A 25,748-nucleotide genomic window follows, 5' to 3' on the forward strand; every position below is an offset into this window, starting at 1 on the left:
CACGGGGTCGGGTTAGCCACACCTGCGTATTTGGAGACTGCGACTTGCATATATTTTCATTCGAATGAGATGACGAGGTCGGGTGAGTCCCAGGTGCTTTTATTCCTCCTTTGTGGGCTAAGGTGTAAAAACGTAAATAAACGAAAGGCGTGGGAACCCGTGCTCCTAAAGACTAGGGTGCAGGAATGACACGAGAAGGAACGGGGGCCCAAACCTCGCAAGGCGACTTTTCGCATCATCCTACCACTGATGACGTCGTGTTTACAAATACACCCGCAGCCGCGTTGTCGTAACAGTCACTTTGCTTCTAGGGCGTCTGTGGCTCTCGACCTGTTGCTAGGCAGGTTTCGTACAGAGCGTGCAGGATTTTGTATTCTGCTTTGTTTCCCTGCGCTCGGGGAGTCAGGACTATTTTTCTTCTTTGTGGAGCGGTCTGTCGAGTTGTGATGCCATGCCGATAGCCCTGATGGGGGCATTCGGTTGGCTTCCTGAATCCGTTGTCACCCCTCTGCTCGGGGTGCTCCCCACCCTCCCACACACCCTCTTTTTTACCAGTGTAGAAAAGAGAATTGGAGAGTTGCTGTAACATATGGAGCTGTAGGGGACCATCTCTGTGCTAGACACCGTGCTGCCCCAGAGATTCTGGTTTGGACAATCCTCCGGTCCTTGCCTGTAAGGCACTAATGGCATCTTTTTAGTCCGGTAAGAAACTATAGGTAGAAAGTATGCATTTTATTCTTGATCTCTGAGTTTGAGCTGCTCGTAAAGTCTCATTACAGAGAAGCGTCCTGAACAAGGGGAAACGCTCCCCCGCCTTTTGCTGTGCTAATTCACACCAGTGGTTCCCAGTTGCTCTGAGGTTGGAGGACAGTGTGAAATATATCACAGTGGAGAATCCGGAATTTGCATTTGGAATGCAGAGGTATCTGTTCTCAGACTCCCACAGAAAATTAGCCTCCCTCTGTGCCCGGCTCCTCCTGCTCTCACCCGGCTGGGTGGCATTGGGAGGAGTCCCTGAGTCACCATGTAGAGCGACCATCTGTGGCCGATTGAGCGATCATGGCCTGGATGATTTGGTTGTCTGTCTGTGGCTTGAAAACATGTGTGTGATGAGCCAAATGCAGCTTCCTTAACACCCAGCCTGGTGCTCTTTCTTCTCTTCCGGGAGGAGGGAGAGCTTTTTGCTCGAGCGTAGCTGAGTCGCCCAGGTGTCCTGGAGGAGGGATCACTCAAGGGGATTTAAATCGATGGGGGATGTGGGTGGGGAGCAGAGGCGTGGCTGTTGGAATGGCTGGAGACTGTGTGCAGGACAGTGGTCAGGCTGGAGCGCGAGGTCCTCGAGGACAATGGCTGGCAAGGTCGGAATTGTCGGGCCGAGTTTTGGAAAAAACGAAAGAGGTTTCTGAAAGTTTTGTTTTTGATGATCTAACATCACAGGTTGAGATTTAATACAAGTCCAGTAGGAGCCCATCTGGGGAGGCTTTTCCTACGTATATTATTTTTCTCATGCTAAAAATAGAAGCATATGACATATTGGTATTTAGAAGTCATAGAGTAAGTCGCGTTCGACTCCAAAGAGGTCCTGAAATCAGAAAACTGTACGTGTGTCAACAGAAGCTGCCTGACCTCTCACGGCGTCCTGTTTGAGAACAAGCCTATGACCAGAGCAGGCCCACAGGGCCAGACCCTGAGCCACATTCACACCCCCTCCACCACAGCCCCTCCATCCCAGACCCTGGCCACTGAGCAAGGAGGACGGGCCCTTGCTAGTTTCCCTTTTGAGAACATGCACCCAACATAGGCCTCATTTCTGTTTTTTTCAGCGTCGCTGGCGTTTGCATGCTTAAGTTGGTCTAAACATTCAGATGGGCCGTCACGGTTGGTACATTGGTTATTGGAAGCCATGTGGCAACAGAGGGGTAGTCCAGTGCCACACTGAGGGTGGCCTCATCCCTGGGACAGTGAGGGCCACCGAGGGCCTCAGGGGGACAGCCCGGTGCAACCCAGCTGGGTTGCTTTCCACGTCCTAAGAAAAAGCCTCGTTATCCTTGGCCCTTTGCTTCTCAGGACCCTCGAGCAGCCTGAGGCTGCCGCATAGGATCCCGTCCATCGCCCGCCTCGGCGGGCTCAGATGGAGCCCTGTGATGCCGGCCACGCTGGGGAGGGCACGTGGCTGCAGTTGTTTGGCACGCTGGCCCAAACACGGTGTGGGGAGTCAGTGCCGAGAGAGACGCTGACGCTAGATGGGGTCGCCCCATGAGGGACGTTGCAGGGTGGCCCTTCCTTACGTAAGGGACACTGATCTCTCCTGCAGGGCGGCCCTTCCTTGCTCAGCGACTTGCTTCTTTCCCGTGGTGAGACCCTCACGGGCAAGGACCGTGTCGACTGAAATCTGACGACACACTTGGTGACTGGACAGTATTTGAGGTTTATCAAGTGGCCTCCTTCAGGGGGGATTCCGGCGAGATTTAGGATCTTAATTAATCTTAACAACCTGATCCTGTCGAGCCTTGTTAGACGACACTTAAATGCCAGCATACCCATAAAATACCTGGGGAGAGCCCTGCTAATTTATTCAGGCCTCAATTGATTTTAAGTGCATTTTCTGTAGGATACAGAGTTATCTGGACCAGGGTTTTCAGAAAATAACATGTTGTTAATTTCATGCACACTGAGTTAAAAATGTCACTCTGCGGGGTCTAAATTGCCATAAACTTGCTTCTGCGGCTGGATCTCACCTCGATTTTGACGCCTTCGAGATAGGGATAACGAGTTTCCATTCGGCATGGTTAATATAAGCAGTTCGCATTAGCGGCAACCAGATCTGATGTTTCTTATCTCCAGGGAGAAGGGGCAAAGCAACTATATCTAAAAGAAATTTATTTAGGAAAAAGCAGCTGGATTTTCTCAAATCTGCATAGAAAATATCTTGATGTTACTGTTGCTTTTCCTATGCAAGGTGTGTACCTAAGGAGGAAAGCAGTATTTCATGACGAGGACTTTTGAATTAAATGTTGCCCTGTGTTTCCATGGAAAGCCATTGTCTTGCCTTCTGGTAGCTGCTGGGACCCTAGAAGCATCTTTACTCCCTTGCATCGGCCTCCACGTTGGGGAGATTGGAGCTGGAACTCAGCTGGCGACCAGGACTTTGCAGGAGCCGATCATTCACTCCTCTGCTACTCCGTACATTCTCCCCGTGAGAGTTTTTATCGCATCGGTTAATTAAGACAATTGCGGTGAAATTTACTAATTGCAAAGTAGTTAGAGAAGAGATTTGAATGTGGCCTCAAGAAAGCTTTGCAGAGGAGAACTTGTTTCGTTGGGGCTGTAGAGCGGGGAGTCATGGAGGAATAGAGACTGGGTAGGGCGCAGTTTTAAATAAAGTACCAATGTGGTGGAACTGGTGGTGGCATTCTGTTAATGATCTGTAATTACGGTACCTCGATAAACTGGAAAAAAATTAGAAGATGGTGGCTCGGAGCTGGGGGACACACACATACACACACCCATCCGCCCACCCACCCAGAGAACAGGTAAACCAGGAGAGAGGAGGCTCAGCAGGGCTTAAGACGCTCTAGCCATTGTCACCTCCTTTGGGCCAGACTGTGGCTTCTGGTACTCACAGCTTTAGACCCCAGTGCATTAGGAGTGCCCCTCCTTCTCTGAGGAAGTACTGAACGGTGTATGACTGAGCGCATTATCACCGATAAGATGAGCTGCATTGATACGAAGTTAATACAGTTAGTTTCCTCTGGAAGACCTACAAGCAGCCTGAGAACATGGATCCCGTTATTTTTGCTTTTTCCCAATTGTTTCTGTGGGCATCGGTGTTCAGAGATGGTCACATACTTTGCAAATGCAAGTTAGAGCTTTCGTCAATACTCTTGATGCCTGGTGTAAACAAGAATGAGAAGTCGTTGGCTGAAGGTAAGAAATCTCAAATATCATTGGTGCGTTCGCCGGTCCCCACTCGAGAGGAGAATTTGGGAAGTGGAAGTGAAAACATCCGTTTTGAAAGTATCTTCACTTCACAGAGAGGGAGGAGCTCACATAAGATGCCCAGGAACTTGCAACCCTTGCTCCCCCACCAGCAGGACTGGAGGAAACGAGAAGGCTACAGCCTCATCTCCCCGTCTCATAAGGAGTCAGGAGTCACCTGCCTCTCAGAGTTGAGTTGGCCAGCAACTCTCGCTAACAGAGTCAATGAGAATTGCCCCCTGTTATGTGCCTGGCTCTGTGCTAGGAGCTGGCGGCACCAAATGAAAAATAAGATACTGTCCTCAAGGAACTTGTGCTCAAGGTCTGGTGACAAATCGCTGTGTACAGCTGTGCAGGTTGTATACTGCACAACTCTAGAGGGGACCATTCAAACCACAGACGTGGTTGATTTGTCTCTTTATTATGACAGTATTCCAGCAGATGCGAGCAAAATATCTTTAGGAACGGCCATTTTTTTCCTAATTCTAGACACCCCATGGGCCTGAATAACCTGAATAACGAGGTAGGAGGAGAAATAATGGCACAAGGAGACGGTGGCCAGAGTGGGTGTATGTGCAAAGGACAGAAGGACTTAGTAGAGGGACACCTTCGTGTGCGAGAGTCGTAGGTGGCTTCGCAAAGGGGCTTCTTTGGAAGACCACCCCCCTCAGCAGTGTTAAGTGATGGTTCTACAGTGGCAAAGAGACTGTGTTCAACACCCGATTGCCTGTGTTCGAATCCCCAATGCGCTTCTCGCTGTGTGACCTTCGGCAAGTTACCTAACCTCTCTGTACCCGACCTTAGTTGCCGCTAGTTCTGTAATGCCGCAGGATTTATGTCCAGCTGGGCAGGTGGTTCAGTAGGAATGAGCATGGGGAGCAGGGAGGCATCTCAGCCCTGCCCCCAAATGGTCCAGCCTTTTCCTGGGCCGCAGACCAGACAGAGATCAAGTACACCTGTTCATAACAACACTCGTGTTTTCCTCTGAAACCCAATGCCCATAAAAAATATTCACATTCATTAGGCCCATTGCCTGATTTTCTTGATGATGGGCTGATTAAAGTGATAACATGTAAGCACTTTATAGTTTGCTGAATGTGGTCCTCAGATAACGTTCATCAACTTATACTCTTTGTTTCAAGGTACAAGGGCAAAGCTGAATAAGATTAATGTTCACCGCAGTAAGCAAACTGTTATGTCAAAAGCAAGACATAAAACTGGTTACCCTGGCTTCTGAAAATATCTCTGTGAGGCAGGCGGGATTATTGAGTGCTAAGTGATCACAATTTAACAAGTGTGGACGTCTACTTCCTAACTGTGATGGTCCTGAAGTATATTGAGTTATGTATATTGATATTGATAGTCTAAACTTCTCCCCTTGCTGGGTATATCCTTGGGGACAGCCATGAAGACTATCCGAGTCCTTCTCATCACCTAGAGTGGTCCACATACAGGGATCGGAAAACAGAGGTGGATGCTTCAAGATTGTTAGAGAGTCATGTGCTTGAAAGATCAGAACATGTCATTCCTTTAGAGGGTCCTTGGGATTGAAATCAGAACAGTAACAGAGAAACACAAATCTTAGGAGCTTCCCCCAGGAGAAGGTTATTTTTCACTCCCCCAACAACCCAGTGTGAGTGTTCAGCTCCTTCCATCTCGGCTCTGCCATCTTTGGGTCCCTGTGGAAGGGGTGGAGAGAGTTGAGAAGACATACCTGCTTCCGAAGGGGTCGGAAACAGAAGAGACACAAAGCACTGTGGTCTGTCTGCCCGACGGAGCCCCCGGGAGGCAGCGGTTTTCCACGGCAGCTCCACACTGTAAATGGGGACTCAGATCTTTGGGAGGCGGCGCCCATCTCTGCTCCCATGCGGTCATGAACAGTTAGCCCCCCCCCACCCTCATGCCCATGAACCCTAGCTAAAGCTCAAAGAGTACCGATAGGAGTTTGAGGTCCTATAAACGGGACCTCAGAAATCAGAGAGACTCACCCCCCATCCCCCCAACTCTTCTGGATACAGCCAGGGCCAGTCTTTAGCCCAATTTTGAAATGGGCGTCTTCTCTCACTATTTCTTCTTTCTTCTGCGTCTTTCTCTGCAGACTCTGCTACAAACCCCCATTTGGGCACAGTGCCCCCACCCCCTCCACATATGCTCTGTTCCTACGTTATGTAGCTCCTTCCCTTCAGCCAAGACACGCATGATTTTTGTGCTTTTGATGCCCAGCATTAGGAGGTAAAGCTGATGGGGCTAATTTATACTAATTTGGAGTACTAATAGCTCTTTTTCTCCGGGAAGTAATTGCATTTTTGATAGAATTTTTGCACAAGCTTCATTTCACTCTGGGCTTGCCAGACACTCAGAGAAGAGGGAGTCTGAATTTAAACATAAAAAAGAAACAAAACGCCAATACTGTGCTTGGTTCTGTGGGTCCCGTGCTCGTCTGTCTCCCTGAGCAGAGAGGAACACAGAGTAGTGATGAAGCCCTGACCGCCTGGGTACCAACTCCAATTTGCCATTTGCTGTGTGACTGTGGGCAAGTTACCTAACCCCTCTGTGCCCTAAATGCAGCTAGCGCAGAATTTCTGCAATATCCCAAGAAGGGTGTGTGCCTGCCCAGCCAGGCAGGCCAGATAGATCAGTTAGCCCTTCGGCTGGGAGTCGTGTCCCCTCCAGGGAAATGACAGGAGTTAAGAGCAGGATGTAGGAGATGTTTGTGTTTGTAACGAAAAGGTAAATGTGAACTCGAGTGGAAGCTTTTCCGTCCCTGAGTGGTCATGATGAGCCAGGAGTTGTTCAGCACAGGCCCCCCTCCCGTGGCGTCCAGCATAAAGGGCTGTGACAATATCAGAACCAGCTTGCAGGGTGATTGATTACGGCAGAGGCAGCAGGATTTATATATGAATTTTGTTGGGGGGAGGGATTCAGACAAATGTTTTTCAGTGAACCAGTGTCGAATTGTCACGGGATGCTCATGCCTGTAGCTGCTGAAGGAGAGAGGGGGGGGGAGAGAGAGAGAGAGAGAGAGAGTGTGTGTGTGTGTGTGTGTGTGTGTGTTTAGTTTCACATCCACAAGGGAGGATGAGTAAATATGGAAGAAAAAAGGGGGTGACCAAATTGACCTGGGATTCAAATCTATTTTTGTGTTTGTTGTGGTTAAATTGAGTCTTCTGGGTTTATTTGTCGAAGGAAGTAGCTTACTTCATTATTTACTTGAGTATCCCAGAATAGCAGGCAATTAGTGCCTATGTGTTGGAAACTGCAGCTAAAGCTCTCTGATCTCCACAAAGTGCGCGAGTTTATGTCACCTTGGAAGCCTTCTAGGTGGGCGAAGTGTTTTAAGATGATGGCTGTGAGGACTGAGCCAAGAAGGAAAACCCACAGGCCCAGGAGCCAGGCCCAGCTGGCTTGGGATGGGTTCTGGCTCCCAGCTTATAGGCTGATGGCCTCAGGCAAGTCGCTTAGCCTTTCTGAGTCTCAGTTTTCTCATCTCCTGAACAGGAATAACGAGCCCCCTCTTCAGGTAGTAGTTAGGACTAGATGATGACTTAAAAAGGTTGGTTTCCTGATTTCTCCACTGGCGTTAACCATTGTTTGTTTTACCCCTTCCCTTGTTCTGAAGCAGATCTATACCTGTTCTCCCAACAGGAAGTTTCCCGGTGGGAAAATTTAGAGCGGAGGTATTTATGGGTGCATTTTCCTCACCGTGCCAACGCGGGGAATTCTGACTCCAGCACGTGTGAATTACAAGCCGGGGCCACACAGAACAGTCCCAGGCGCTGGAGTTTTCTGAGATAAGAAGCCACAGGAAAGGAAATCTGGCCTGAGGACCTCCGGCTGAGTCTCGGGGTGAGGTGGGGCGAGCTGAGTGTGTGAATGGGGCTTTGGCTGAGGTTTCTGAAGGCAGAGGTGGGGCTGGGTCGGAACGGTTTATGGGAAACAGCTCTTGGGCTGGTGCTAAGTGGAGCTCAGCTTCCTCTGGCCTCTCCCGTCTTGGTCATTCCAGTTGCTCTGGGTCATTAAGACACGAGGGGTCCGGCAAGCCGACGTCAGCGACTTCAGGTCGCGAGAGGAGCCGACGTTGAGCCACTGGACAGAGGGATAGACCAGGGGCTGGCGCCGTCCCCCCGCAAGCCTGCTGGCTGCAGAGCCACAGCGAGCGGGAAGCTGTTTTAGGTCGTTAAGGCACGGATGGGGGCTGTGCAGCTGCCACGGATGTTGTCATCTTCGTGCAAGAGTCACTTCTGTCTAGAACTTTTTATTGAAGGGTAACGTATGTGCAGGAGAGTCCATCTGGTATATCTTCACATACCGAATATACCCAGGTCCGCAGCACCCAGATCAAGAAAGAGAATACAGTTAACCCTCGAACAATGTGGAGTAAGGGTCCCTGACCCCTTCACAGTCCAGAGTTCGTGTATCGCTTTTGACTCCCCCCACCCCCCCCCCCCCGCCGCCCCCTCCAAACTTAACTACTAACAGCCTGCTGTTGACCGGAAGCCCTACTGACAACACAGATGGTCGATTAACACACATTGTGCGTGTTACAGGTGTTATGTACTGTATCTCACAACAGAGTAAGCTAGAGAAAGGACAACATTGTCAAGAAAATGCTAAGGGAGAGAACATACGTTCACACTCAGACTTATTGGAAAAACCCGCGTCTAAGTGGCCCCGCGCGCTTCAAACCCACGTCGTTCGAGGGTCAGGTGTGTCACGGCCCCAGATGCTTCCTGGCATCCGTCCTTCCCTCCCACGGGATGGGGGGGCGGACCACTCTCCTGACTTATGACAGCAGAGCTTAGTTCATAAGGGCAGGTTTTAAAGGTAAGATTCCACGAGCACCCGCGGCGGAGAGCGCTAGTTTCGGTGTCGCTGGCCACACGGCACAGCCACACGAACCACCCCGCTCTGTCCCCCAAAGTGGTCTAAGGGGCAGTGGCTAGCAATTGGCATGTTTTGCCAATAGGAGGCCGTGAAGTAGCAGGTCGAGACCCTTGCCCAAGGCCACAGCACTAGTGAGCCACGGAGCAGGAGCCGAAGGCGGCAAGGTCCACCTTGCCCGTGCGGCCTCGGGCGGAAGTGGGGGGAGCTGCCGTCTCTTGTATACTGAGGAGACAGAGTGACCGAAGGCGATCGTGCATCTAGGAATCTGATTAATAAGACATAAATGCGCCCCCAAACAAGGTCTGTACATTCCTGGTGCTCGCACATGTGTGTTGCCTCAACGCACGTGGGTTTGAGTGCCTCGCAGGCACACTCCGAGCCGTCCCCTCGGATTGAGGACCACCCCGCTGGCCTGGCCCTCTCCTTTATGAATGAGGAAATCGGGTCCCAGACAGCGGAAGCGACCCGCCGAAGGTCACGCGTTCAGCGCGTATCAAGGCCGGGGCTCAGACCCCTGTGTGTGGACTCCCTGTGCAGTGCTCGCTCTGTTCTGCCCCGCATGCTCCATTAATCAGCCTCTCCGCACGTGCGTTTGAAGGAAATTCACCGCCGAGGTGGTTATTCTAGAGCCTCTGTTGGGTCGCAGGCCCGGGACCCCACGTCGCCTGCCCACGCCCCCACCCCCAGTGGTGGAATCAGGGTCAAGACTCTTAGCTGGGCTCCACTGCCCATTCGCTCTCTCTCCCCAATGAGCCGCGGCTAACAGCCAACGCTTTCCATACGCAGCGTGAGGCCTGGCCTGTTCCTCGCCATCTCTGGGACCACGTAACTCCCTGCTTTCATTTAGGCTCCTGCTCGAGCACATTTATAGCCGGCGTCCCATGAGCCCACTGGAGCCGTCTCGGCTGTTTGTATGAGGCAGAGCCAGGTCCCTGAAGCTCATGGGTTCTCTGAGCATTTAGTGGAAGAGGAAAAGACATCCATACGGCCTGCTATTTCTTTTCAGAGTTTCCTCTAGCTCAGACCAGTCGGTGCCCTGGGAGTCTGTGCCTGCCTTCTTACACCAGCAATTGTGAAGCACCTATTGTGTGTAAGGATCTCCGTCTAGAGATAAATAAGGTAGATGCAAATGCTTTTAGACAAGGCCATTTGTCAAATAATCCTCTAAGACGGGCACTTTGTCACACATGATTCCAAGAGCAAGGCCTCTGCCCTCTGGGGCTTTGTTCCAACAGCAGCTAGATGTGTTAGGACTTGGGTGGCAAGTGACAAAAACCTGGCCTGGACTGACATATGGGAAATGATTAGCTCCTGGCCTGGGACATCCATGCTGGCTTCAGGCGTGGCTGGATCCAGGGGCCAATGGGTGGCACCAGCTCTCTTCCATGCTGGGTTCCTTCCCAATCAGTCTCTCTCTCTTTCTCAGAAGCCCTGGAAAGTCACGGCCTACGTTTGACCACTTCTGGGTCGAGCAGAAAGAAAGCTTCACTTTCCCCCAAATTCCTGGGATCGACTCTCTTTGGGCCATTCACTTATCTCTGAACCAACCCAGTAGCCCTGGGGAGGAACCAGCCCCACGCGAATCAGATGAATAAGAACGGGGAGGGGCATTCCTCCAAGGAGGACCGGGGCGGCAGGGTGCCGGGCAGGCAAAAGCAACAGATGTCAGCTCCATCGAGCGCCCCATCCAGCCCTCTGGGTACCGGCTCCATCGAGTACCCATCGAGCCCTCTGGGTACCGGCTCTGGAGTGATGTCTGAGACGGGCTGATCTGCGCTGGGCCAGGCAGCTGTCCCCTTGGGCGCAGAGCGTGTGGCCACAGCGCACGAGTCGAGTCGTCTTGACCACGCCATCTCCGTGTCGTCCCGTGTCTAGGTCCATGGCAGCGCAGTGCCCTCTGGTCACCCTCTGGTCACCCCCGCGGAGGACCGCGGGCACGTCCCTCCTCCCCTCCGTCAGCCGCATCCTGCAGCTCAGGCGGCTGCAGCGTTAGTGCATCCGCCCCTTCCGCTCCACCCCCACATCGCTCCAGCGGCTTCTGCCCGAGGTCCCTGTGTCCCCCACCTTCCCCACCGCCCTGGACGGCGTTTCTGAAACAGGCGTCAGCGAACTACAGTCCATAGGCCCGGTCCAGCTTACCACCTGTGTGTAGACGGCCCACAGCTAAAAATAGGTTTTACATTTTTTAAATAGTCAGGGAAAACTTAAATAGAACAATAGTTCGTGATATGAAAACTATGTGAAATTCACATTTCAGTGAACATAAATAAAGTTTTATTGGAACAGAGCCGTGTCCTTTTGTTTATGTGTTATAGACGGCTGCTTCCACGCTCCAGCTTCAGAGTTGAGTAGTTGTGACAGAGACCATATGGCCTGCAAAGCCTAAAATACTTACTCTCTGGCTCTTCACAGAAGCAAGTTTGCCAGGTTTGGGTTTAAAATACTCTAATCTCGTCATTCCTGTGCCCATAAAGCTCCTCGTGCTCCCTAGTGTCGCTGGGACGTAGCTAGATTCTGATCTTGTCCGAACCGAGCTTCCAGGGGCTCTTCCCGCCGTCGCCTCCCCTGCCTCCTCCCCTGCGCCCTGGCTCCTGGCCGCTCAGCGTTCCCAGTCTCCCGGGCGCCCTCCCACCTTCCCGCCTCAGCACCTAGTTTGTTCTTTTGCCTAGAAAGCCTCTCTCCTCCCTGCTGGGGAGGATCCAGGGTGTCCTTCAGAGCCCAGCTGTCTCATCTCCTGCTCTGCCCGGAGTCCTCTTTTCCGAGTTAATTGCTCCCTCTTTTGGATTCCACTAAAGCTCTGTTCAAACTTCTCCCGGTGGCGTTCGTCTTGTTACCGTCGCCATCAGCAAGCGACACATCTGTGTCCCCCTCCCCAGCAGATTGCAGACATTGTCTGATGAACCCGTATTCCCTCGCAGCCTGGAGCACAGACCCTCAGTGCTCACCGGAAGGAAGGAAGGAAGGAAAGTCAAAATCCGGTCTGGGAGCAGCTTCTGTTCCAGAGACAGACCTGCGAGTCGTATGGGAACGCACACATTGGAGGGCGGCAGCTGGCAGAATAACAATATTTAAGACGGAATGAGCAGGGAAGTGTTATCATCCCGCACCAGTTGTGGGTAAGATAAGCAAGAGATGTGCCCTCATCGAAAGGTGTGGATTTGAGTTGACTTAATGAAACTTTAAAGAGAGGGTGGGGCCTATTCCTAGATGCCCAGTTGGGATAGAGAGGTCTGCGAGTGAAGGGGACCTGTGCTTATCAGCACGTGGGCTGGTAGAGACAAGGCGCGTGAGAGGCAGAGGGCGGCGGGTCTTAATGACGAGGAGGTAGAGTGAGGCAGGCGTCACTGTTCAGTGGACGAGGACAGCGGCCGCCATTTTAACTCGTTTTATTTTCAAGCCAGTGTTCCTCAACCTGGACACCTGCCGTCGCGTGGGGCTGCATAATGCTTCGTTACGGAGGCTTCCCGTGCATCACAGCAGGTTCAGCTGCATCCCTGGCCTCTGCCCACTACATGCCAGTAGCACTCCTACCCTTAGTTGCGACAACCAAAAATGTGTCCAGAGGTCACTTGGGCGGGAAGGACGCAGCTGCCCCGCGGTTGAGAGGCACTTCCACACATGTCTGCTTCTCACACGCTGTGGTGAAAGCCTTGTTTATTCAACCAGTGCTCTTGTAACATACCGGAAGGATGAATCACTAGAAAAGTATCACGTACTAGGTCGCCACGGTGTCATACTGTACAAAGTGTTTAAATGCTCAGTATCACTGTCTTCTGTCACAACGGGTAACGGATCGTTCACGGACCACACGTTATTACCCCAGCTCTAGACCCAGGAAATATTAGAAGACATTCTCTGCTTGTGGAGAAGTCACCATGGACTCTGGCCACTTTTTCACCCTTGAGCAGATGTTTGTTCATCATCTCGCACGTTGACTCTACCTTTGAGTGCGCCTGTGCACACGGGAGGACTGTATTAGATTCTGTGGAAAGGTGATGATTTACCTCTCGTTGGAAAAAGTTCGGTGGCCGCCTCTAAGGTAACACACCTCTGCGGGGACTTGGCCTTGTGTGGAATGGTCCTGAGGAAGGGCTGGCATTGTCCTTTTCCATTGATCTTTTTATGAGTTGCTTCCTGATCATTCTCCAAAGCTGATGGCTTTGGAGCCAGAGCTCAGAAGTGTTGCTGACACATTCCTCCGCCAGGCCGTCCCTGGAAACAGGCTGGTTGTAGTCCACGTTCTGGCCCAGAGTCCTGGACGGCTCCTTTCCATGGTGGGCAGTCAACCTCGGAAGCTTGAGGCCCTTGCCTTTCATGCTATGGCCCAGAATAGGCTCGTACATAGCAGGAGATGCAGTTAAATTTAAATTCTAAGCCTTGAACTATGTGGACACAGAGAGAAACGCCCACCATTCCTAGTGGGAAGTGAAAGTGCTTGGTGTGTGTGTGCGCGCGCACACACACACATCGGAGCACGGCAGGGTGCGAAGTGAGAAAGGTCGGTGACTTTTGTAGTGTTGCCATTTTAAACTAAATACGAGGTACAGTGTACTTGAAGAGCTCAGAGGATTGGGCCGGTGCGTAGAGACAGAGAGAGGCTGGCTGGGAAGGAAAGAATGAAAGTGGGCTGGGGAACTGCTGTGGCCAGATGTCAGCCTGATCCCCCCCCCCCCCCGGAGGAAACTGAGGCTGGCCGTTGGAATTACCGCTAGTGCGGGACTGAGGCCACAACTGGCCGTCCTGGGCTCCCAGTCCAGGGTGCGTTGTTCTGTTCTTCATTGCCTCGTGACGATGAATTTTGTTAATGTTTTCGAGGAGGGAGGACAGTCCTGCGAAGACATCGAAGGGGAGAAAAGGCCACAGGTGAAGGTTCAACGAACGAATGTGGTTCACCTTACATTTTGTCCTACGATTCGATGAATTTCCTGTTTATAACCAGCTAAAAACCCCCCTCAAACCTCACAATGCTTTGTGGAAGTAGAGGAGCCGTCATTTTCCACAAGCTCACACAGGAAAGTCAGTGAGTCTGTCAGGAATGTTTTTGACCGAAGCCAAGGATGAGAATAAGCCTAGAACGTCAACAGAATTAGACAGACTTCTTTGTTCCGAGAGCTTAGGAAAGAGGGGTCGTATGTCCAAATTACAACCGCCAGTCATTCGATGACTATTTAATGTGACACGCCTGGAAATCCATTAAGCCTGCCCATTTCCTCCTTTCTAACTATAATCTTGCTTCACCCTAGTGGACTAGAACGGCGAGGTGGTCCCGTGAGAAGTGTGTTTGCAGGAACCACGTACTTGCCAGCGCTCATCGAGAGACTGATGTGCGGGCAGCTTTGTGAACGCTGGCTTGTTTGTGCTTTCCTGGAGGCCCTCAGCGGGACTCTGCGGAGACAGCCGCGGAGTTCAGACCCCATTCATGCGGAGTCCAGCCTCTGTTCACGCAGAATCCAGCCTCCGTTCACATGGAGTCCTGGCCCCAGACGTCTTGCCGTGAGGTCATTCGGGGGACCAGCAGGGGACTAGACCTGGGAAGAGAGGCAGGATTGTGCCAAGGAGGATGGCCAAACAAACAGGGAATCCCGGGGGCGGAGGGGATGTGGCAGGCAGGGTAGGACCTAAGAGTGTGGAGAGGATGACCCAGCTCACAGCTGTGGGGAATCGGGGTGACAGCAGCCTGTCAGGTCCCGCTGCCAGCCTGGCTTCTTGGTTCTGCTTCATTGGGGAGCAGGAATGGCTCTTTAGTCTTCACACCCCAATCCCAGTTTGCCAAAATCCAGGGCATCAGGGTTCTCCGGAGAATCAGAACCAATAGGTGATACACACAGGTACACACACACACACACGCAGTCTATCTATGTGCATAGAGAGAGAAAGAGACATATATGTATATATCCTTAAGAGATTTATTTCAAGGAATGAGTTCATATGATTATGAAGCTAGCAAGTCTGAAATCTGTAGGGCGGGCTGGCAGGCTGGGAACTCTCCTGCAGGAGCTGAGGCTGCCGTCTTGAGGCAGAATTTCTTCAGGATACCTCAGTTTTTGCAATTTTCGAGGAGGGAGGATGGTCCTGCGAAGACATCAAAGGGGAGATGTGCCCCCACCCACCACCACCACCATATTTTGAATGACAAGACACCCTTAGGACAAATACCAATGATGAATCGCCGTGTCGAAGAGAAGAAACATTTTCTGGCTTTTGGTACACGGTCAAGTGCTATGTCGAGTGAGTTAACCCAGCTGTGAGTCTTGGGTCTGCCGCTGACTTGCTGTGTGACTTAACAACTTTCTTAACCTTCGTGTGCCCTAGTTTGCCCATCTGTAAAATGGGGCTAATGATATTTCCTAGGCTTATCGCAAGGATTAAATGAAACACTGCGTGTAAGGTACTTAGAATGCTTGGCCCATAGTAAGCCCTGTACGTATACTCACTATTTATTTTTTATATGTAAAACATACCATGCTAAGAAAAGTTGTGCCCATTTTTCCTAATAGAAATGGTTTGTCTTCATTATCACTGTGCTTTTGATAACTCGGTAGCCGCGTGTGGCACCCATGGGCTCAGAGTTTGGTTTGTGTGACGTAGACAGGAATCTCAGTTACTCACTCACTTCAGAAATGTTACGTGCGTTATTCTTAATCGTCTAGCTGGATGTCGGCTCATAGAGGTGGGAGCAAGACAGATGACCAAACTGTCCCCAAAGCACTCTGAGAGCGCTCCACCTAGTGTTAGAGAGAGACTCGTAGACAGAACCTCCCAAACGAGAACAAATCCTCAGTACTTATTCAGAGTTTACTATGGTAAGGGCGTGGGCCACCAACTCTTGTGTTTGGCAGAGACTCAAAGGCAGGCAAGTGGGAGCTTTATAGTGGAAAAAAAAAAAAAAAGGAGGCCTCAGGTCTTTCGGGATGGGCGGTTGTTGGGCTGGGGAAGCTGGAGGCTCGTTTACTTAGAAGCGGGGCATTTTATGTCCTTGGTTTGGGGAACGTATTAGTTTCCTTGAACCGCTGTAGCAAATTACGACAAATGGGATGACTTCAAGCAACAGAACTTTATTCTCTCATAGTCTAGAGGCTGGAAGTCTGAGATCGTGGTATTGGCAAGGTCGGTCCCCGCTGGAGGCTCTGAGGAGTAGCTGTTTTTCGTCTCTGTCCTAGCTTCTGGTGGTTGCCTGTGGTCCTTGGCCGTCCTTGGCTTGTACTTACATCACTCCAACCTCTACATTGTCATCACATGGACTTCTTCTCTGTGTATCCTCTCTTCTTCTTACGGGGACACCCGTTACTGGATTTAGAGACCACCCTAATCCAGTATGACTTTATTTTATCTCAACTAATTATATCTTCAAAGTCCTTACGTTATAGACTGAATCGTGTCCCCTGAAAATGCATGTGTTTGAAGCCCTAACCCCCACAGTGACAGCACTTAGAGATCGTGCCTTTCGGGAGATAATTAAGGTTAAACGAGGTCATAAGAGAGGGGCCCGAATCTGATAGGACTGGTGTCATTATAAGAAGAGGAAGAGACACCGGAAGCGTGTGCACACGGAGGAAAGGCCACATGAGGCCACAGACAGAAGGCAGCCATCTGCAAGCCCAAGGAGAGTCCTCGCCAGAAACCACCCCTGCCGGCAACTTGATCTTGGACTTCCAGCCTCCAGAACTGTGAGGAAATAAATGTCTGTTGTTTATGCCCCCGCCCAGTCTGCATTGTTTTACGACGGCAGCCCGAGCCAACTAATATACCTCGTTTCTGAATAAAGTCATATTCCAAGGTTCCTGGTGGACACAAATTTGGGAGGGGACACTGTTCAAGCCATTATAAGGAGTATATTTAGCTACCTCTGGCTGGTCTTGAACCAGAAGTGGGGACGAACAGTTGGGAAGCTGTCCCTCCCGGACCATGTCTGGACCATCCGGGCCAGTCATGTTTGGGCTCCCTGGACTGGCTGCTGCTGCAGAGGTCGCGGGTCAGAGTTTCGTCGTCCTGTGTGGTCCGGCCATCGCGTGTTTGGATGTTCAGGCTCTTATTATTCTGTTGCTAACTGAGTAAAGCCCTTGGCCTCTCTAGACTCCAGTGTTCTTTCTTCCATTGAAAACGGGGTGGCCGGTGGTTCTCGGCGGGTGGGACAGGGATGCTCAGCATCAGGGCAGGAACAGAGGTGGGATGGCGAGGGTGGCTCAGGGGATGTTGCCCCCGTGGTTTCGGCGAGCCCGTGTTCCCTCCTGGGTGGAGCGCAGGTGGACCATGTGACATCTGGAGCCTCCTCCAGCCAGAAAATTTCATGGCGCTTGCTCCTGGAGAGAGCAGTTCTTCTGCTGGGTCTTCCAGGCGTACTTTTATTTTTCGTGCTGCTTAATCTTTTTTGGAAACTACTAAAAGAGAATTTTAAACTCCTTTTCATGCTGATTAAGTCAGTGGTTTAATCTAATTATTTTTACTCTTCTTTGAGACATGAGGGAGGTGGTATAAAAAACATAGACATTCCAACTGTTGCCTATGAAAGGTATGACATTCTTACCTAAGTTATTTTAAACCACAGACTTGGGAAAAATCATGTTTTGTTTTTTTGTTTTTGTTTTTGCTTTTTGTTTCTAGCCCTTGGGTCGCTTCTAAAACACATAAATGAAAATGATGGAAATTTGAAGTTATTCAAATTACTTCCCAGCCTTCCAGCCTAACTCTCAGAGTTTCAGAATAAATGTCAGAGCTTAGAATGTGGGGTTATTTTTAACAAGGGTAGAAAGCAAAGAGAATGGCATGTTTTGAGGCAATTTTTTCCTTTTCGAAAAATTCAATTCATAGTTTATATTCCCCGAAGAGCGTCAGCTAATCGAAAGGTTTAAGAAAGATCAGCATCTAATGGAAGCGTGTCTCCGTCAAACACTTCCATCTGGGAAGGGTCATGGGTCAGCATACGAGCTGTCGTTGGGGAAGCTTGGAGCTGCAGAAGCAAGACCAGTCAGACGATCTCCTGGATCCTGGACATTCTTCTGCAGAGAGCTCATTCTAGTGGCTCCTAGGTTGGCAGCAGAAGGGAGGTGGAAGGCCAGATACTCATTCACTCAACAAGGCGTTTCCTGAACACCTGCCTTGTGCCAGGACCTGGCAGCTCACAGGCTTGACCGGTGCAGCCAGAGCAGAGTGAGTATGGTAGGAAAGGTGACATGACGAGGCTGCGTGCACACAGGGGAGCTCATGTGACTCCAGACCATGTGGGGCCTTGAAGGCCTCGCCAACAGGGTCTGGGGCATTTTTCTAAGGGTAATTGAAAGCCATTTAAACCATAAGTGTAGGTGGAAAATCTGGTCTGGCTGCCATGTGGAAAATGAGGAGGAGCAGACTGAGAAGGGACTTGGGAGGCCAGGTAGGAGGCGGGTGCCGTGGTCCAGTGACAGATGATGCTGGTGGGGGAAATGGAGAGGTGGATGGACTCGAGTGCTGTTTAGGAAATAGGATTGCCAGGACTCTGTGGAGGATTGGCTAAAAGGGGCAGAGGGTATCAACATTTAGTGCAGGGAATAGAAGCCATTCTCAGTATTCTAAACAGAAAGGAATCTAATTCAGGGAATTGGGTACTTGCAAAGTTGAAGGAAGGGCTAAAGGGGCAGGAGTTGAAAATGGGATGATCAAATTAAAAAACATCCTATATGGGAGCAAGGATGTAGACGCTATTGCCAGGAGAGCCTCTCAACACTTAGGTCTCTATGACCTGGGTTGCTAGCGAACACCTGCCTCTTTTCTGCCTCTGAATTTCCTAGATTGGCAGAACCTCCGATACTGTCTCAGGGGTGCGATGGTGGATACACAACTCTGCATTTCTCATACCCTTAGAACTACACACCACAAAGAATGACTTTTACTGTTTGTAAGATAGATGGGTGATTGAATGGAGAGAGAGATGATACATTCATTCACTCATTCATTCATACATATGTTCATGCACAAATAGGAAGCGGTCAGTTTTATTAAGCATTTCAAAGAAGCCAAGGAAGATGAGTGACAGGTTCCTCTCAATCCATGAAATAGTGGCCTAGACCAGTGGTCTCCAACCTTTTCAGCACCAGGGACCGGTGCTCCTGTGAGAATCTAATGCCTGATGATGTGAGGTGGAGCTGAGGCGGTGATGCTAGCGCTGGGGAGCGGCTGCAGATACAGATGAAGCTTCGCTCTCTGGTCGGCCGCTCACCTCCTGCTGTGTGGCCCGGTTCCTAACAGATCACGGACCGGTATTGGGATTGGGTACCCCTGGGATTGCGTACCCCTGGCCTAGACTTCTGCTTGGGTGGGTCCCGGGCCACATGCAGAATTGACCTACGAGATACAGTGTGCATTCCTCCTTTCAAGAGCATGACTTCTTGCCATGGCCCTTAGAACTTGCAGGAATACAGAACCTGCTCCTTGGATCCTGGGGGCCTTAGCCCCGAGATCTGTGCCTGTTGCCGGTAAAATGCTCAGATGAGAAGAGCCTGGCGTTGGTTGGGCTCCCAACCTGGCTCCTCTCTCACCTGTTCCAGACCGTGGTTGTGTGTCTGTAGGCGAATCCTTGAGCCTCTCGGAGCCTCTATTTCCTCACCAGTAAAATGGGAATAAGGACCCTCTCATGATTGATATACCAGATTAAAGGGCTTGAAAAGATAGTAACGCAGCTTTCAAACCTTGACATGGGCGGCACTCTCCCCGTGGGCTTGCTGCCCGCCCCTCCTCCCCCGGGTCAGTAACCCCGGCTTTGTTCACGCCTCACCAGCACAGCAAGCTTCTCACTGGCTCCTAATCATCTGTGTACCTGTCTGTCTCCCCTACCAGCCCCTTAAGGACACGTCTACGAAGCCGAGCACCTAGCTCAGTGCCCGGAGCCTAGTAAATGCTCAAAAAAAAAAAAAAAATGTATTGACTTGTAATCTTTCAGAATCAGAGTATTCGCCGTCCTGGTAACCTACCACTTGCTGAATAACTTTCGGTTTCTCTGAAAGTCAAATCACCCTCCACGATGAGGAGCTGCCAGGCTCCAGGATGCTCCTGGATGCATCAGGCTCTCGCCTGCTGTTCCCCAAGAGAGTCCAATACCTACTGCATGGGCGCTCAGCAAAGACTTGTTGAACAAATTAATGCATTTGGAGAACTAGCGGCAATTTTGGTCAAAGTGAAGAGCCTTGAAAAGGCAACACTGAGGGTTTCCGAAACAATGGTGTCACCCACGTGACTTTGTGTGTTGACAAAAGAGATCAAGTGCACCTAGGGGTCTTGTTTATGGGGTGTTAGAAAACTTGGTAGCTGATGTTGGGGCAGGGCTGTTGCAGATGCTTTCCTCCCCAGGGATCTGTGGTTTCCCCTCAGCTGTTCAGGAAGGCAAGTGGCAGGAAAGATCCCCGCTCCCCAGCCCGGCATACGGTGGAGTGTGGATGGACCAGAAGGAGACAGACATCTGGGTTTGAGGAGAGGGCTGTGTCCAGAACCCAGAGTGATGGAGAAGCCAGTTTTGGGCACTGAGGTCCAGAGGAAAGAATTCTAAGATGGGAGCGGGGAGTGGCTGCTGGTGGTTGTCAGCCTCCCCTCCCCTCCTCCTGCCCCCGGCTCCCCCACTCTCACCCCAGGGTTTGGAGGGTGCTGGGATCCCTGGTTTCCTGAGCTGGGCTCCACCTGCAGACACATCTCTTCCCTCTGCCCATACCCACCACCCCAGGATTTCTGCGGCTTAAAGGCTTAGGCCTGACCTCGAAAGCTGCAGTGTGCATGCCCTGTTGATTTCTCCTTGTCCCTGGTGGGGATTTGAGCAGACAGGGCAGGCTTATCCCCTCTCAGACATGTAAGCATCATGCCCTTGAACGTGGCCCAGGGCTCCTGATCCCAGCTAGTCCATGAGAGGAGAAGGATTTCTCAGGAAGCCGGGCTTAAAGTGCCTGGGCACAGAGATGGTAACGTGGTCCATCTCACCTCACTCACTCTTTTCCCCACTAAACTGGCTTTGTCTTCTCTTTTGCTTTCGCAAACTGGGGCTCATTCTCTGGAACAGGCCAGACAGAACTCCTATCAAGGGAGGAGTCTGTAAGTTAAGGTCCTCACATGACAGCAGCTAACTGGCTAAGCGCCATGCATACATTATCTGTCTCATTTAATCCTTACAGCAGCCTGGCCAGCAGGTTCTATAGGATCCCTGTTAATAGGTGAGGTAACAGTCATGAGGTGCCAAGGAACGTGCCAAGGTCACGAGGGTAATAAACAAAGGGCAGAGGCACTTCCCGAAACCTGAGTCATCCGCTGCTTTAGAGAGTGCCAGGAGCAGCTGCCTAGGCTGTCTGCAGTCCAGAGTTGCTGGGAGGGGCAGAGTGCCTCCTGCATGTGCTCTGTGTCTTCGTATACCAGTTTCTAGCGGATTTGACCCCTGAACTGGGGACTGGATTAGTCCCAGCTGCCAGCTGGGAAGGGCAGGTGGCCATCTGCCTGCCGGGAAGGGCAGGGTGGCCATCTGCCTGTTTGAGCCTTTGCTATCTGTGCCAGGGCATGCCATACCTCGTAATGGTGACTATTTCATTACCTTGCGTGGCCATAGATGGCAGCCGAAAAAATAGGGGGACAGAAAAATTAAATGACTCAGCCAGGGTCCCACAAGCTCATGGGAAGTTGAGCCAGGACCCCAATCCAGGTCTTCCATGTCCCGATGCAGGGTGGTTTCCATTGTTAGGGGCAGCCCCTAACCCTGGAGAAGAACGCGGCATCCCCCTGTGAGTCCTGGTTCATGTGGCTGGAGTCCTTGGGCTGGTCACTACCCACTCTGAGCCCCATCTAGAAAGCAGAGACATCTGCAGCTGCAGTGCCTGCCTCACGGGCTCAGGATGTATCTGGAAGACTTGGGTGGGTATAGAGAGCACTGGGTCATTGACAGCTGGTAGCTCTGCTGGTTACTCACCGTCTTTGCTGGCAGAATGAGGGCGATGGCTGGCATTTGCTCCCCTCTGTGGCCTCCATCATATGCATGGGGTTTGCAAAGCTAGGTGCTGTGGCGGAAGTAGAAGCTTGTCCCTACCAAGGACGAAACCATTTAGAATCCACACCCCCTCCCTGCTGGAAGCCAGATGATATGTCTTTACAGCAGAAGGGCACTACTTTATTCTAATTTTCAAAAAAATTCCCCAGATTGGATAGGTCACCAGCTCGCAAAACGCTGGTTTGGAGAATCAGGAACTGCTTCGAATTTTCATGGCAGAAATGTCTGTTGCTCTGCACTGAAATATCCCAGACAGTTGCATTTCTCCTGGAAACGAGATCCTGGCCACAGGAATGCCGAGTCTCTCCCTCTATAATTCTCCATCTCTGAGCTGACAAACCTTGAAGTCGATCCATGCCCTTGAGCTGACAGCAATTCTATTAAAGAAGTTTGATTACAGGAAGAAAAAAAAAACCCAGAGAAGTGAAAGAACCTATATTAAACGTTGCTTGTTTTAAAGCGGGAGCATTTTCTGGGTGTCTGGGGAACTAATCTTTTCTATGTCTTATGGGGAGAATCTAATCTTAAAAAACAGAAAAGTTTCCATATAAGGGAGAGACAATCACTTTCAGAGTTTAGGGCCAAATTACATTTACAGAGAAGGGATTTTTGTCCTGGGAGTTTATTTAACAAGCGTTTGCTAGGCCCCCACCATGAACCAGGTGTCATTCTAGGTATTTAAGGGGTTTACAAGGGCAACGAAAGCATTTTTATGGGACAAGATGATATAGCTTGCTGTTTTTGTTAATGCGGATCCCTGTCTTCCAGAAGCTTCTGGTCTAGCTGACATAATGAGGACCAGTGAAGAGGATGTGGGGGTGTGAGGGTGTCTGAGGGGGACCTGCAGAAATGACATTCACAAAGTGGTTATCCATTGGTCGTCTGAACGGAGGGGGGTGAGAAGGAATCATCCCTCCATTACTCAGAGTATTATAAGGCCCGAAAGGCAGACATGTTGCTCAGACCACTTGGGAGGGGTTGCAACAGGGATGGCACCCGAACCCCGAGACTTTGATTTCCAGGGCAGCGGGCTCTGCACCTCCCAGGCCGCCCGCCATCCCAGACGATGTGATTCTCTAGCAGGAGTGGTGGGGCCCGCCGTGGCAGGGGCATGGCTGGGGCCAAAGGAGGACCTAAGACGTGGCCCTCGGTGACCTGAGATGCCAGCAGAAGCACACCTGGCCCCTGAGCGGGCCCGAGGGGGTCCGGGGGATAAAAGGACAAGAACCCGATGCTCTGAGCCCTCATCCCCTCCCGTGCTCGCCCTCCGCGTCGAGTCCAGCTCCGAGACCGACCCCTGAGACTCTCCCCACATCGTCAACTAACACTCTGCCATGTCCTCCTGTCTTCCAGCAATTCACGAGTTCCCCACGGACCTGTTCTCCAATAAGGAGCGACAGCACGGAGCCGTCCTGCTGCATATCCTCGGTGTAAGTGGCCCCTGCAGTGGTTTGTCCGTGAACGCCAGGCAGGGGAAGCGGGTGTGCAGAGCGTGGCAGAGCCATAGCGTGTCAGGCATCACGCACAGCCCGCACGAGCGCCCTTGCGGGGGGACAGATCCTGGACTCATTTTACCCACGAAGAAACAAAGCCTTAAGGATGCTAGGCGACTTGCTCAGTGTCACACAGCGAGTAGCCCCGGAGTCAAGATAAGAATCGAAGACTCCTGGTGTCCCATTTTCTGCGCTTATGAAATGGGAGGGGTCGCGTCTTTCCCAGCTGTGCAAGCATGAATGAACGTGGGCAAGGCGCATCGGACATCACATGGCACTTAGGAAGCGCTCTGTCTGTGTGCGCTTGTTGTCATGATTCCCACGAGCCCCCCACCCCCCCATTTTATCACCTCGACGTAATTATAGTTTAAAACTTCGGTGCGCACCTCAAACTTTCCTCTCCTTTTCAATGGGCCTTGATGGCAAATGGTGGCGTTTAAGTAGCAATTCAAAAAAGGAATTACACAGAAAAGCGGCTCTTCCCCGGCAGGGCAGGCAGCCTGCAGCCTGCAGCCGCAGTGTGCAGATATAGTTGTATGGAGCGCAGAGCTGCGTCGTCGTGACGGAGACTGCGTGGTCCACAAATCCGAACACAGTTGCTGCCTGTCCCTTGGCGGAAGAAGTTTGCCAGCCCTGTTGGGGGACTTAGCGGTAGTCACGGTTACCTCGTCCCCTTTGGATCGACCGCAGGAAATGTCCCTTCTGATCAGATTCCCAACCTTCCAGCATTATCTACTTATATATTTAAACCCAACCGAGTATTAGCCTTTGAGAGAGATAATTAAGAAAACGAAAGCTGGGATTCTCGTACGAACAGTAGCCACCAGTGAATCATGAATGAGTGAAGGTTTAATTAACAAGATAAATCATTAGCGAAATGAAAGGTTAGAATGGAGATTAAAGGCGCATTTCGAATGTATTTCTGTCATCGAGTTATCACCTTCCTGGTGTCTCTGGTCTCTCATGCACCCCTCTTTCACTAAGAGGGTGCGGGGTTGGCAGATTAGTTCAGTCGTTCTGTCACTGTGCTTCATAGGAGTCGTGAAAGGGCTGAGACAAAACCTTTTTTTTCTGGACTTGCGAGCACCTCAGGAATTTCGCAGGAACCCTTTAGAGCAGGGTTCACCAGACTGTGGCTGGAGGGCCCAATCCAGCCCACCTCCTGCTTTTATAAATAAAGTTTTATTGCAACATGGGCGCACCCATCCACGGCTGGTCTCCCACAGCAGCAGAGTTGTTGTGACAAGGACCGTGGGGCCTGCGAGGCCAGGAATACTGTCTGACCCTTTAAGAAATAGTTTGGTGACCCTTCAGAGCAAGAGGAGACTAGCTTTGATTTAGGAGGCTTCGGACACCTTCCCAGTCCAAGCGACGGGAATCTGGGAGTCTTTAGCCCAATCTTGCCCCACCCTCGTCTCCCCAGGGTTTCAGGGGCGTCAGACAGCCGGAGGCTTTGGCCTCACAGAACACCCTTTGCCTGGGAAGTGATATGGGGGGCGGGGGGGGCAACTTCTGGGGTTGTGAATTCAATTCAGAATCCTGAGATTTGCGGAAGGGTCTCTCCCACCTCACTCTCTCCCATTTACCCTCACCCCCAATATTTATTTATTTTTGCTTCCCCCCAAAAGATGATCAAACCCAGAAACAGCCATGCCTGGATTGCAGCAGGATACCTGCCCCGGAAGCCTCCGCCACAGCTAATGTATCTTCCGTTTTATTTACTGATAACTAATTGTGAGATTATCAGAGCATCACACTGTTTGGGGTGAAGCACCCCAGCCTCTTCGTCTTTGGCAAGCAGGGCGTCCATACCACTTTTTCATTGAGGAAAGGAGTGGCTTCTCCCAGCGCTTAGCGTCGAATCCCATCTCTTTTCCATGGGTCCTGGTCTCTGCCTCTTCCTCCGGCCTCCTCACATTCTTCATCTCCGACCTCACTCTTGCTTTGTTCTGCCTGTACCCGTGTCCCGGCTGGTCTCGAATGCCTCTAGCACCCTCGCTGATGCTCTCTGCCTCCCTCTCCTTTGCAGGCTCTGTACATGTTCTACGCCCTGGCCATAGTCTGCGATGACTTCTTTGTTCCATCCCTGGAGAAGATCTGCGAGGTATGTGGGAGGGACTCGGGGTCCCTTGGGGAAGCCTCGGAGGGGACTGAGGGGGATCGAGGACACATGGCATGTCAGTGCCAGGCCGAGGACAGCTGGGGAGCACTCTGGTGGCGAAGACAATCAGGTCAAGCACTTAGTGTCGCCACACCAAACCCTCACTCCGAAACCCCCAGATCAGAGTTGGTGGGTGGCGTCCTCTCCCAGACTTGGCAGAAGAAATTGGTTCACAGAAGGCTGTCGGGACAATTAAGCCGAACCTGTTAGTTAGGGAGCATTCACCATAACCAGGTGCAGGAGG

The 25,748-nt window shown here is 51.3% G+C and overlaps 1 protein-coding gene across 5 annotated transcripts in view; it reads left to right on the plus strand.

Annotated features, from left to right (window-relative positions):
- The window catches only part of SLC24A4 (solute carrier family 24 member 4), a 139,711-nt gene that overhangs the window by 60,330 nt on the left and 53,633 nt on the right, over positions 1–25,748 (plus strand). For all 5 annotated transcript variants that reach the window (XM_016145458.2, XM_016145462.2, XM_016145459.2 and 2 more), the window contains 2 exons: positions 23,204–23,280; positions 25,373–25,447. In XM_016145458.2, coding sequence (XP_016000944.2) covers positions 23,204–23,280; positions 25,373–25,447 — 152 coding nt within the window. The remainder of the gene's footprint in view (positions 1–23,203; positions 23,281–25,372; positions 25,448–25,748) is intronic.

Source organism: Rousettus aegyptiacus, unplaced genomic scaffold, assembly GCF_014176215.1.
Source record: "Rousettus aegyptiacus isolate mRouAeg1 unplaced genomic scaffold, mRouAeg1.p scaffold_m13_p_3, whole genome shotgun sequence".
Classification (NCBI taxonomy): Eukaryota; Metazoa; Chordata; class Mammalia; order Chiroptera; family Pteropodidae; genus Rousettus; species Rousettus aegyptiacus.